This window comes from Daucus carota, chromosome 2, assembly GCF_001625215.2.
Source record: "Daucus carota subsp. sativus chromosome 2, DH1 v3.0, whole genome shotgun sequence".
NCBI lineage: Eukaryota > Viridiplantae > Streptophyta > Magnoliopsida > Apiales > Apiaceae > Daucus > Daucus carota.
In genome coordinates this window covers 28372711-28384880 of record NC_030382.2, presented here as the reverse complement: position 1 = coordinate 28384880, position 12170 = coordinate 28372711, and the positions used below count along the sequence as shown (strand labels likewise).

At 32.1% G+C, this 12170-nt stretch overlaps 1 protein-coding gene and 1 non-coding gene across 2 annotated transcripts; both read left to right on the top strand.

Moving 5' to 3' along the window:
- The first annotated feature begins 2854 nt into the window (after window positions 1-2854).
- LOC108207294 (chromatin remodeling protein SHL-like) lies at window positions 2855-5500 on the top strand. The gene is made up of 5 exons (XM_017377752.2): window positions 2855-2984; window positions 4397-4730; window positions 4834-4899; window positions 5200-5281; window positions 5414-5500. The coding sequence occupies exons 1-5, from the start codon at window positions 2855-2857 to the stop codon at window positions 5498-5500; spliced, it is 699 nt and encodes a 232-aa protein (XP_017233241.2).
- Window positions 5501-8498: 2998 nt separating this feature from the next.
- LOC108208508 (uncharacterized) lies at window positions 8499-9253 on the top strand. Its single transcript, XR_010288446.1, has 2 exons — window positions 8499-8926; window positions 9010-9253. It is a non-coding gene; the product is annotated as an uncharacterized LOC108208508 (transcript).
- The last annotated feature ends 2917 nt before the right edge of the window (window positions 9254-12170 follow it).

Here is a 12170-nt window from a genome sequence, read left to right as displayed (position 1 = left end):
ATTTCTTATCTGAACCTCTTCATTTCTCTTTGAAGATTTGTTACGGTACTTACAATAGTGTTATCGGGCTCTTGATCTGGAACAAAGGATGATATACAATGATATTTACCCATGCATGAAATCTACCTACCTTATTCATCTCCTTTGGATTTTGTAAGATACAATCCGCTTCGGCGAAATTGCATGGTAAAGAGCACCATAACACGCATACATATGATTAAATACAAGGGCATAAGAAGAATCTAGTGAATTGGGAGGATGTATTTGGAGTTGTCTAGAGCTCATGTGATTTTTGATATATATAGTACTAGCACATACCCAAAATGATGTCATATAAGAAGAGTCGAGTCGAGTGAATCAGTCGCTAAAGAAGTGTCTAGAATTCTGGGGAAAAGGAAGTGTCTAGAGCTTTTGAGATTTTTGATATAAATATTAAATACAGTACTAGCACATATAAAAAATGATGTCATCACATGAGCGGAGTTGAGTGAATCGGCCTCATTAAAGTATCTAGAATTTTATGGAGAAAGAAGCTTCTGGAGCTCTTGAGATTTTTGATATAAATACGATATTAGCACATACACAAAATGATGTCACATAAGAAGAGAGTCGAGTGAATCGGGCCCTAAAGAAGTGTCTAGAAATCTCCAGTTTTGCATATAAAAACAATGATGCACACACATAACAATATCACATAGGTAAGGACTAAAACCTCTAGCGAAATGCAATTTTTTTTATAAAGAAATGATAAAGCAATGCGAAAAGAACGTGCTAGGGACATTAAACGAGAATCCAAAATTTCAAATGTCCAAAAGCGGTATAAGTATGTAAATTATGAAACATTGTTGCGAAAAATTAAATGCAATAAAGAATATGTACATTATGGCTCTAGATTCATAAATTATCACCAAACTATAAAAAGAAAATAATTTTCCAAAAAGAAGAACAATCCTAACGAGATTTCATATTCACCTCTAGTGACTAATTATATATTTAGAATTCGTGTAGACTCAAAAACTAATTCCCAACATAACCTGATGCACAACATATTGATTAATTATAATTTAGATGAATTTTCTAGCGGACAAAGCTAATCCTTCATTACACACAAAATAATAGGATTTACTTGGAAATGGGAATAGTGATATAATGTGCACCAATCAAACATCGACAATTATATACATATTTGATTTGAATTTCTGTTGTCTCCAAATTAGCAAATTATAAGAGTAAACTTCTGGTTGTTTATCAAAAAGAAATGAAATGTCCTTCATTTGTATCATCAAAATTAATGTACTTCAGTAAATATTAAAATGCTGAAGTCAAACTCATATATCACTCTATTCATGAGTCTTAACGGGATATCATTTATATCATTAAAGTCATGAAAGATATCAAACAAGTATATGTGCTTCGAGAGTAAAAATATTTTTTTATAGAGTTCTAAATATTATTCTTGAATGTACCATAACCAAGTAAAAGGTTATGATAACTAGTATTTATGATAATATATTTAAATTTTAACAAGTTTATCAACTATTTATTTTTAATTAAAACAAAGAAAATAACTTTATAATATAAAACTAAATAGCACATAAACTTGATAAAATTTAAATATATTATCATAAAAATTAGAAGTCATAATCTTTACTTTATTGTGGTAACATTCAATAATAAAACTCTATAAATAATATTTTTATTCTTTTAACTCATATTTAGAGGTAACTAGTTGAGAAGCCGCGTGTTGCGGCGGCCTATAAAAATTTATATTAATGATTTAAAATTAAAATTTCTAGAATAAAATAAATTTGTGCACCCGACAAACTCTTGCTCTTACCAGCCAATCATCTCTATCACCATTCAAAGCATCCAGCATAGTGTAACTCATTATTGTATTAAATTGAGAAGATAAATAGGCACAAAAAATTGTTTATGTTAAAATTTATAATGTTTGACCTCAATTTATACGGGTTGATTTGAGAAAAAACCGACTTATCAAAAATATTTTCTCTTTTTAATATACACCTTTTCCAAAAATATGGTCACGGGCTTGGAAGAAAAGTAAGACTTTTTGGGTATCAAAATAATTAAAAAGAAATTTCAAATTCTGATTTGATATTTATTAAGGCAAGTAGTTTTTATTTGTGATATACTGAAAAATGTAGTTTTGGAAAATTTTCCCATATATCCAAAATTACAAAAAGTAATTTTTATTTTTACAGATTCTTGGACACGTCATATTGCTCCCACAAACACAGATGCATCTGCATCTCGTGTAGACGCACACAGACATTTCCATGGCCATCGGGAACCTTTATCTCCTGTAGACGCACACCGACAAATATTCCTAGATTTTATCGCCTCATAGATATTGTCGCCTCATAGATCTTATCGCCCCATAGATATTATCGCCTCATGAGTACAAGACTATATACTTTTAGTCTCTTCAACAATTGAAAAATCTACCCCCTCCCTAATATTTCCTCTTTCTCTCACGATCCAATAGTCTCACTCCGACGTATTTAAGGTAAAGTGGTGTGTGTCCATGTATAATCGAGTAATTAGATTGACTAATAATATGCATATACACCAGTATCATAACACCACCCCCCCCCCCCCCCCAAATATATCCTCTTTCTCCCAAGATTCTGTTTTCTCCGTCGTAAATATCTAAAGGTACAGTGGTGTGTGTCCATGTATAATCGGGTAATTAGTTTGAAATAATAATTAGTAAGTACTCGCATGTTTCTTGCAATTGATTCCAATTTTAGTTTTCGAATTTATACAGAGTTTTCGTTTTTGATTTCCAATTGCAACAGATTGGGCTAAAATTTACTTTTGATATTTTACAGTTATGAGCCGCACAAGAAAAGATGTACAAGGTGTGAGGGATCCCAAGGGTAAGAAAAGAATCTCTTCACATTACTCTATCAACTCCCTTGCACCATCGAAGCTACGCAAACATAATAGTCCTCATTATAATGGTAATAACTCTATGTATTTATGTAGTTTTAATTATGATTTTATTATTTGTGTTGTTGCTCATGTTATGATATAATAAATGTATACAACTCAGGAGGCGGAGGGAGTATTAAATAAACGATGCCTGGGAGGCATCATTTGTTTAATACTCTCACTGTCCCTCTGAGTTGTATACATTGGTGGATGCAGCACGTACTTTAATGCTTCTTCAAGACTATGACGTATAGCTCTATAACTAATAAAAATTTAATATTTAATTTTTTATCCGGAAGAAGTAAATCTTAAAAAAGAATTATAAAAAATATACTTTACACGAGTACTAAAGTATGGATAGAATTGAATGTAACAGAGGGAGTAACACTTACTTAATGGATGTAGTTCATTGTTTATTTTCCATCAATTTCATTTCTCCCTCATTGGTATTATCATCTATTTATTTCATAAGCTCTACCATATAACAGTCATGTAATTGATGGTCATTTGAGGGATTGATGGTGGTTAAACTCAATTTTTCGTTAACTTTGTCTAATGTAAGTTTACTAGCTTTTATATTGTGTCTGTCCTAGTACTAGTCACCAAATATGGTCTTACCTAGATAATTAGATTATCATCATCCCATCTCTAAAATAATGAAATCACACTAATAATAAATATCTCTACAACTTAGAGTTTAGAAATTATAACTTAAAAATATCTCTATAATTTTCAAACAAATCCTTTGAATCCCTGCTCAATCTCTTACTGGAAGCTATCTACATTTCTCCCTAAAAAATACACAATATCTCTCTAAAAAGCCTAATAAATATGTTATATATCTTAAAAAACTTAATAATTATGTTATATATTATTATGAGCTTTTTATAGAAAGTCATTAGGAGGTAGTAAAGAGAACTAAAATAGAATAAAACTCTATATAACGCCCACCATCCTTCAACACTCATTCTCAAGGTCCTTATTTCTCATGAAGTGTTCCCTCAAGGAGATTGACTTTGAGGCTCAACCCTTGATGCTCACTTTTATGCTTGTCTGTCAGCGGATGTCCATTTACAAATTTTCTTCTCAACATACCTCTTTGCTATTTAGACAGATATGTTCTTCTATTTCATCTTTGTTCTTTCTACCTTCCTCGTCTCATCGTATGGTACATGAATAAATTATTACAATTTACAATATTTTGATTAAACATGATATGTACTATACACTTTTAAACTTTTGATTTTTTTAAAACAATCTTAATGGACTACATTAATATAAGTTCATCAAAAAGCATTGCAAAAAAAAAAACACATGACCCCCTAGTGAGTTACCACACATAGATGTTTAGGGGATGACAATCACACTTTCTTTTTTGTATGAGTTGTTGAATATGGTATTGTCTATTTCTCACATTGTCTATACTTTTGATGTTCTGTAGTTGGAGATTGTGTGCTTCTGATGGCCTCTAATCCGGATGATCCACCATATGTTGCTCAGATTGTAGAATCTAAGGCTAAAAAAGTGGAAGTAAGATGGTACTACAGACCCCAAGACACTGACCTTTGGAAGAAAGACTGTCACGGGAAAAAAGAATTGTTTCTATCTAACCACTTTGATCCTCAAAGTCTAGATTGTATCATAGGAAAGTGTACCGTGCACACTTTCCATGATTATATGGAGCTTGAAGGTCGGCGTTCTGATTCCGATTACTATAGTCGATTTGAGTATGATGCTTATAAGAAAAAATTGATTGATGTCAAAGATGCTGATTGGTAAGCGATATGCGACTCATATAGTTACTTGTTATTTGTGTTTAGTTACAAAATTTTTCTTTTCAAAGTGTCTAATTTGCCTATTCTTAAATCTTAATTGCAGGCTGTGCATTTGCGGGAATCCTTATAATCCGGATCTGTATGTCCATTGTCAGATATGCAAATCAAGGTATGGTATCTATTATAATAAAAAAATTGCTCTTTTATGTATCAAAGTATGTGCTTTATTTTTATTTCCATCATTTCAGAAAAAGAAATCTTGAGGTGCATACATGCAACTCTTTTATTTACTGATGTTGAATGTTGAATAGTTTCTATATTTTCATAAGAAGTGTGGTAAAGCCTTTTTATACTATAAGTTGATTAACTCACTAAGAACTATTATCTCCTTAAACGTGCATGCCTTGTGATTTCAATTTCCATAGAAGTTTTCGTGTTGCGTTGATTGTGCTTTTAATGTTCCTTGTAGGTCCCATCCATCTTGTACCAACACTGATGCAAAGAGTTCATGCATTATTTTTTGTGATAACTGCAAGAACTCTCCTAGCCAGGTTAGACTTGTTGGACTTAGCGCTTTTATACATCTTGTTTTATCTTTTTTATTTGACATTTCCCACTCTTTTTTGCTATGTTTATTTACAATACATATAATAAACTCAATTTTGATTTTTTATAATACTTAGGAGCAAGCTGCGGACAAACGCTTTGAAAGGTATCTCAAGTTTCTGAGAATGCACAAAGATATCAAAAAGGAGAAGGCCCTTAGATAATAAAAGATTAAGGAGTATTTCAAATTTTTGTTTGTCTTGTGGAAAATTGTTGGTTTGTTGTTTCACCCCTTTTATTTATTGTGACATAATAGGTTTTTTCTATTATATTAAAATTTAAATTTTATTTTTTCACCTAGCAATCATATTATTTTAATTATTTGTAATTTGTTTTACATGTATACAGTTTGGATTTTGGCAAATATAGTTACTTGATTAAATGCATGTTTGAAAATTAAATTCAAATATCACCTAATCTCACATTGCTTTTACGCACCAAATTAGGTTGGGGTTTGGTGGGTATATGGTTACATATATATTGGCCATAGACGAAATACCATATAGATTTGTGAAATATTGTTTTGGAGAAGTTTGTTTGTTTTTTTTATAAACGCACTTGCATTAATACTTCTCAGAATCAATCGTAAAAATGATGAAATCTGGAGCAGTATAGAGCCTGACATAGAATATGCAACTCGTGCTAATTCATGAGCTACGTATTCGCAGACCTAAAGATAAAAGTAACTAAAACTTCATCAAAGTGTTTAAGAATATCCCTGCAATTTTCGACCATTGCATGAAAGTAGGTGTTTCCCTGACCGCCATTTACTGCATCAACTAGCTAGGAGCTTGGCATCACATTCAAACAGACACTTTCTACTCCATTCTTTCGTCCAAGTTAAAGCTTCCTTGAGGCTCATAACTTCTGCTTCTCTCGGCTGAAATCTCGCTCGCACTACAGTACTTCTGGCTAAAAGAAAGTTACCTTTTTCATCCCTAATAACACATCCAACTCATACCTGGTCTGTCCCCTGCACAAAAGCTGCATCTACGTTTATTTTAACCCAGCCTTCAGCTGGTTTACACCACGTTCGAAATCGAACCACAGTGTGCTGTTGTGTGTTATGTACAGAGTTATCTTCCCTTGATCGTTGCCATTCGGTAAACATACAGCACGCTCGTGAACGCATTCCAACAGGTGAAGTAGCTACATGATTCCATACCCAATCATTCCGTCTCCGCCAAATACTCCAACACAGCACATAAATCATCAAAATCAGATCCCTGCTAGCTGTTTGGGACACACACTTCAGCACTGTCAAAACCGTTTGTTAATAATCACTACAGTACTACATGTGTAGATATAATTGGAATGCTTAACATTTTTTTTTTAAAGCATGATCTTTCTAAGCCCTTGAAGGTCTGACTTACAATGATTTATATACACTCTGATCAAATTATTTTCACTTACATTTCACTTAATAATTTTTAAAATTAAATATAAAAAATAACGCTTTACAAAATTTTAGATGAGAATTTTATGGATCCTGGATCAGATATTTTACAACCTTCATATGAAGTACTTAACTAAGTAATTGAAATACAAGATATGTAATTTATGCTTTTTTTGTAATTTTTTTGGTGATGTGCTACTTTATTTTGTAAGTACTGTATATATACAGGGTAGCACTCCATAGCATACCCTCTTATATGGAGTTACGTAGCACAACATTATAAATATATACATACTATATATTCTATAATATTTTTTATGGAATATAATTTCAAATTTTAATTATTAAACCGAAAACGAAGTTATAAATTTTTTTATTCCAAAGATCATCTAAAATTATGCAATATCTCGACATGATTCTATAACAGAATAATAATCATCCAGAATTATTCTGTTGTAGAATCAGTTTTGAAAATATACTTTTTTTAATCAAATTTTAAGTGTTAGATTACTTAAAATAGGTATATTTTATAGAATTGTATATTAGAATCACGTTTTATATGTATTCTATAATAGAATTTATAATAAAATTGATGATTTACAATGGCGCACTATGTAACTCCATATAAGGAGTAACTCTCTGGAATATTGTTGACCTATATATATATATATATATATATATGAAAACTATTTTTTATGTAAGGTACAAAGTTATACTCCAAAAAAATTTCCAACACTAATATAGGAAAAATAGGAGATAGTAAGTGGGTGTTTGGCAACACTTATTATTTTAAGTTCTTTCATGCTTCTTTTAGCGCTTTAGGTTGCTTCTATTATTTAGGTGGTGTTTGGCAAACGAAGTATAAGTGCTTTTTTCGGGGTTTTAAGCCAAAAGGTAGAAGTCAGATATGCTAACTTTTTTGGTTTTTTTAGTGATTTGCATTTTATTATGAAGTTTTTAATTTTTTAATATGTAATAAACTTTATTTAGTAATAAAGTTATTTTATTTCAATAATTTGAATTTTTTTAATTTATAAATTTAACAAATACTCAATTGCCTTATAGGTAAAAGTTAATTTACATCATAATAATTGTCTTTGCAGTTTTCTTAATCACAAAAGTTTCAAAAGTGAATATAATAATATTATAAGAGTTTCAAGGATCATTTCATTGCATCACATCTGATTTTTGTATCGTTAAACTTATTTTTGTTGCAAGAAAATTATTTAGACTTATACAATCAAACATATGTTTAATTTGTAGTGTGATGTGATATTAATTTTCATTCGTGTTAATCACATCTGACAAAATATTAATATTAAATAAATTAACTCATCCAACTGGCCAAACTCGGGATTTGAACATGGTTTAATTGTGGATAATTTGTCTCGGCTCGGCTCGTTTTTCTAACGGGTTGTGAGTGCTGTGATCTTACATTGTGTAACAGGGAGATGAGGGAGTTGCAGTTACAAATTAAATAAAACAGGCAAAAAGCAGAGGATAATTAGGCAACTAATTTACATACCAGATAGAAGCGCCTGGTGTCATGTCACATCTTAGGACATAAAAATTTGTAGTTTTTCAGATGAAGCCTAACATTTAACCACGCAATTAGACATATTAATAGAGATGCATGCATCAAATTGTTCCTAGGCATTTCCGTGAACATACCACACCAGGTGTCCTAACTGTTAGTTAAATTTGCTAATTTTGTTCTAGTGCTTCTCCAACATGCCTATAAATGCGACTACCTGCATAATCTATTTCTGCACAATTTGTCTACATAGCACATTGCAAGAAGTCTACAGATACCTGAGAAAATAATGGCGAGGATTGTGTACTTGACGATGGTTTTTGCAACAATTTTGGGGGCTTTTATGATGGTGGAGCAAGGGGAGGCTTTTACATGCGGAACAACATTACAAGAACGTACAAAAGCACTTTGTGATCCGTTTCACAGGGGCGAACAGCAGGAGCCATCTGCAGAGTGTTGCAACTCATTAAAAGCATTCCGTGATACGGCCAAGACTAGAGAAGAGAGGATTGAGTTGTGTCGTTGCGTGCAGGATCGTTCTAATAGAAACAGAGCTGGTGTTCCTGCTCCAGATGCTCGTATTCCAAAAATAGACGCTCTTCCTGGGAAATGTGGACTTCCATTTATTTACTCTGCTGATCGTAAATTCGACTGTAATACGTAAGTTTATTTCACTGATTGTTGATAGCTTTTTTGATTAGTTCATTAGTACACATGACAGACTAATATATTTTTCGGTGCAGCGTAAACTAAGCTTACCTCCGGTGCATGGAGAAGTAGTCGGAGGAAAAACCGATATATATAATAACGCTGAGGCCATATATGTGCCTGAGTAAGAAATAAACTTATGAGGAAATGTATCTCATATGCTTTGTCATTTTCAGTTCAACAAGGAATGCAACTCCTGTTTTGCATCCACCGTAACTCATTGAGTTCTGTAATGTATTTGTGGAGTGCTATATTATAAAGTTTGACGTTTCTTATTAATTTTAACGTAACCGTGAATGCCAAAAGATAAAAGAACGTCGTCTACTGATCAATGACTGTCACTTAGTACTTCAAGTTGAAACTGTCACAAATCACAGAGAAAGGCCTCTGTTTATGACAGTTTAGTATTGTTGTATATACCAAAAGCAGCATCCCCAGCCCGAGATATGCATATACTTGGGTGACGGCCCCGAGAATCACTATTTCTAGTGAAATGGACCTGAAAGTCACGATCCAAAATAATGACCCTGACGGGCACTTCAAAACGCCACTTCAACGAACGTTTTCAGCAAAACGTCACTGTGTGTCACGTTTAGCGAACTGAAAAGGCATGACGCAACTGCGTCTCACGTTTCCATCATTACCTTCAATTTACAAAACATAAAACGTGGCTTAGGCCAACGTTTTACCCATTTTTGATTTTTTTTTAAATTTCTAAAAAATCTTGCAACATAAGTTTAAATACAGTTTTGCTTCAAAAACACAGCTTTAAGCCGCGTTTTACCTCCAAAACGCAACTTAAAGTTGAGTTTTGAATTTTTTTTTAAATTAATATAATTTCAAGATAAATAAATTATTCTAAAATCCAAATATGAACCCTAAAATATTAAAAACTATTAATCAATATTTTTAAGATTAATTTTTTAATTTGGTTCCTCGGTTTTAGGGTCTAAAGTCTCGCATTAATTAGGGTTTAGGTTCTAAATAAAAACCAAAATGTGAACCCTAAAATGTTTACTAATGTTAAAATTATATATATATATATAAATCAACAGTGTAATTTAACTTGTGGTTACGTTTTGTCTGTACATATAAGTAGGAAACGTCACTTTGTGTGACGTTTTCAAGGTTTTTGGTAAACGCTCTTTCAAGTGTTATGGAGTGACAGGCAGGGTCATCTTTTGGTGAAGTGATAATTGGGACATTTATGTACTGAAATTGTGCTCCTGGGGCCTTTTGTCCTAAAATTATAACGCAATATCGATTCTAATTGTCAAGGACATGTAGTGAGCTTATCTGGTCTGTTTTTTAACTTCTGATCATCAAGTTTTTTTTGTTTTTATAAGCTTTTCAACTTGTAAGAAAATAATTCTTAGTTGAACTTGTATAATTTAAAGATTTTAGATTTACCCACATCGTTTGCCATCCTGATTAGCGATTGATAACGAACAAAAACTTTATGCATAACATGTCCCTCGACTTTATTCGCGTGCCAGGATTCCAATTGAACTCACAGGAGCATATACACACTATATACACGTTAATGCCCTCAAATAATGAATAAAGGAAACTTGTTAAAACTTTTTCCAACCTGCAATTCTGAAGGTTAACACAGCCAAACATACTCTCCAAAGAATTTTCGGATAAGTAACTAAGGACTCTTTTCTTTTGCCCCAAATGTCACCATTTAACAGCAAAGGTCTACATTATCATTTTTTGAAAAAAAGTCCCAACTATCACTTCAAAACGCAACTTCGTGTTGTGTTAACAAAAATGCAACTTTAAATCGCGTTTTTTGTTCAAAACGTATCTTCAAGTTGTGTTTTCAGCTGAAAACACAATTTCAAGTCGTGTTTTTCTCAAAAAATTCAAAATCTAATTTCAATTCGTGTTTTGAAGTAACAATTGGGGGCCATTTATCCGGAAATTTGGCTTAAAATAATGATTTTTGGACCTTTTCTCTAAAGATGGTTACCTAAACCCATAGGATGGTGCATATTCTTATACTAGATTAATTGCAGTTTTATCGTGTCAGTTCTAATTCTAAGGAACCATCACCTGTCAGCATGATGGAATTAGATGATTCAGCTGCAACATTCAACTGATCTACTTGATTAACAGATAATAATACAGCAGCAATGCACAAATTTAAATTATATACTCTAAATAGCAGCACTGTGTCAACTCTTATCTACTACTGGTAGTTCTTTATCTACTCTCAAATCTAGGCCTGTAAATCAATACGGACTATCCGGTGTTTCGGCTTATATCCGACTCGAAAATATGATACATGTCTCATATCCGTTTTGAAAAAGATCCAAATCTGGCGGAAAAATTAGGCCCGTATAATATATGATCCCGGATACGAGCACACCTATACCCGTTCAGATTCGTTCTCATATGATTTTTCATAATATGATCCTACCCGAATAACCGAATATGATCCACGGTTCATATTCGATTCAAACTCATATACATATTACATTTTAACACCATCATATTTGCAAGTAAATAGTCATCATTTTATAAAATTGTAATGTCTTATTTAAGTTTATATCTTCATAAAATATGATTTATTTAATGTGATCATGCTTATTATCTTCATATATATTTAATAAATGATACATACCAACATATAAGTATAAGTTTTAATTTAAAATTATTAAACTTTATAATATTATGTTTACTCAGACTAAATGATAATTATTTAAACAACTAAAATAATAATGATATTTGATGATAATGGATCATATCCGGCTCATGTTCGATAGATCATAAACTACCCGGTTAAAAAATAGAAAATACGATACTGAATCATATCTTGTTCAGATCCGAATCTCAAATACCCAAGATCGGTTTATATCCTAATAAATCGATCCCAGACCCAAATCTGGACAAGCTAAAAATAATATGATCCGGTACCTGAGCAGAGGGTACCCGGGATCACCCGGATCATTTTAAAGCCCTACTCAAATCCGAGGTTCTATTGTTTTTTGAAGGAGTAAACGTCAGCTGCTACACCTAATCACTAACAAGAATCGAAGCTAAGTTATGAGTGAAGGCCTGATACCTGTGTCTCTTCTTGCTAAGCCCTTTCTAGTAGAAATTTTTAAGTAAGAAAACAAGACAACAAAAAGATTTTGCATGATTCAGTTTTATTCATTTCATCTGCGAACTAATGTACGTCAGAACCATC

Excerpts from the sequence above, each read along its gene's own strand:
- LOC108207294 (XM_017377752.2), top strand. The coding sequence starts at position 2,855 with ATGAGCCGCACAAGAAAAGATGTACAAGGTGTGAGGGATCCCAAGGGT. Across the intron at positions 2,985-4,396 it reads TAATAGTCCTCATTATAATG|TTGGAGATTGTGTGCTTCTG; the intron begins GTAATAACTCTA and ends GATGTTCTGTAG. Across the intron at positions 4,900-5,199 it reads TGTCAGATATGCAAATCAAG|GTCCCATCCATCTTGTACCA; the intron begins GTATGGTATCTA and ends TGTTCCTTGTAG.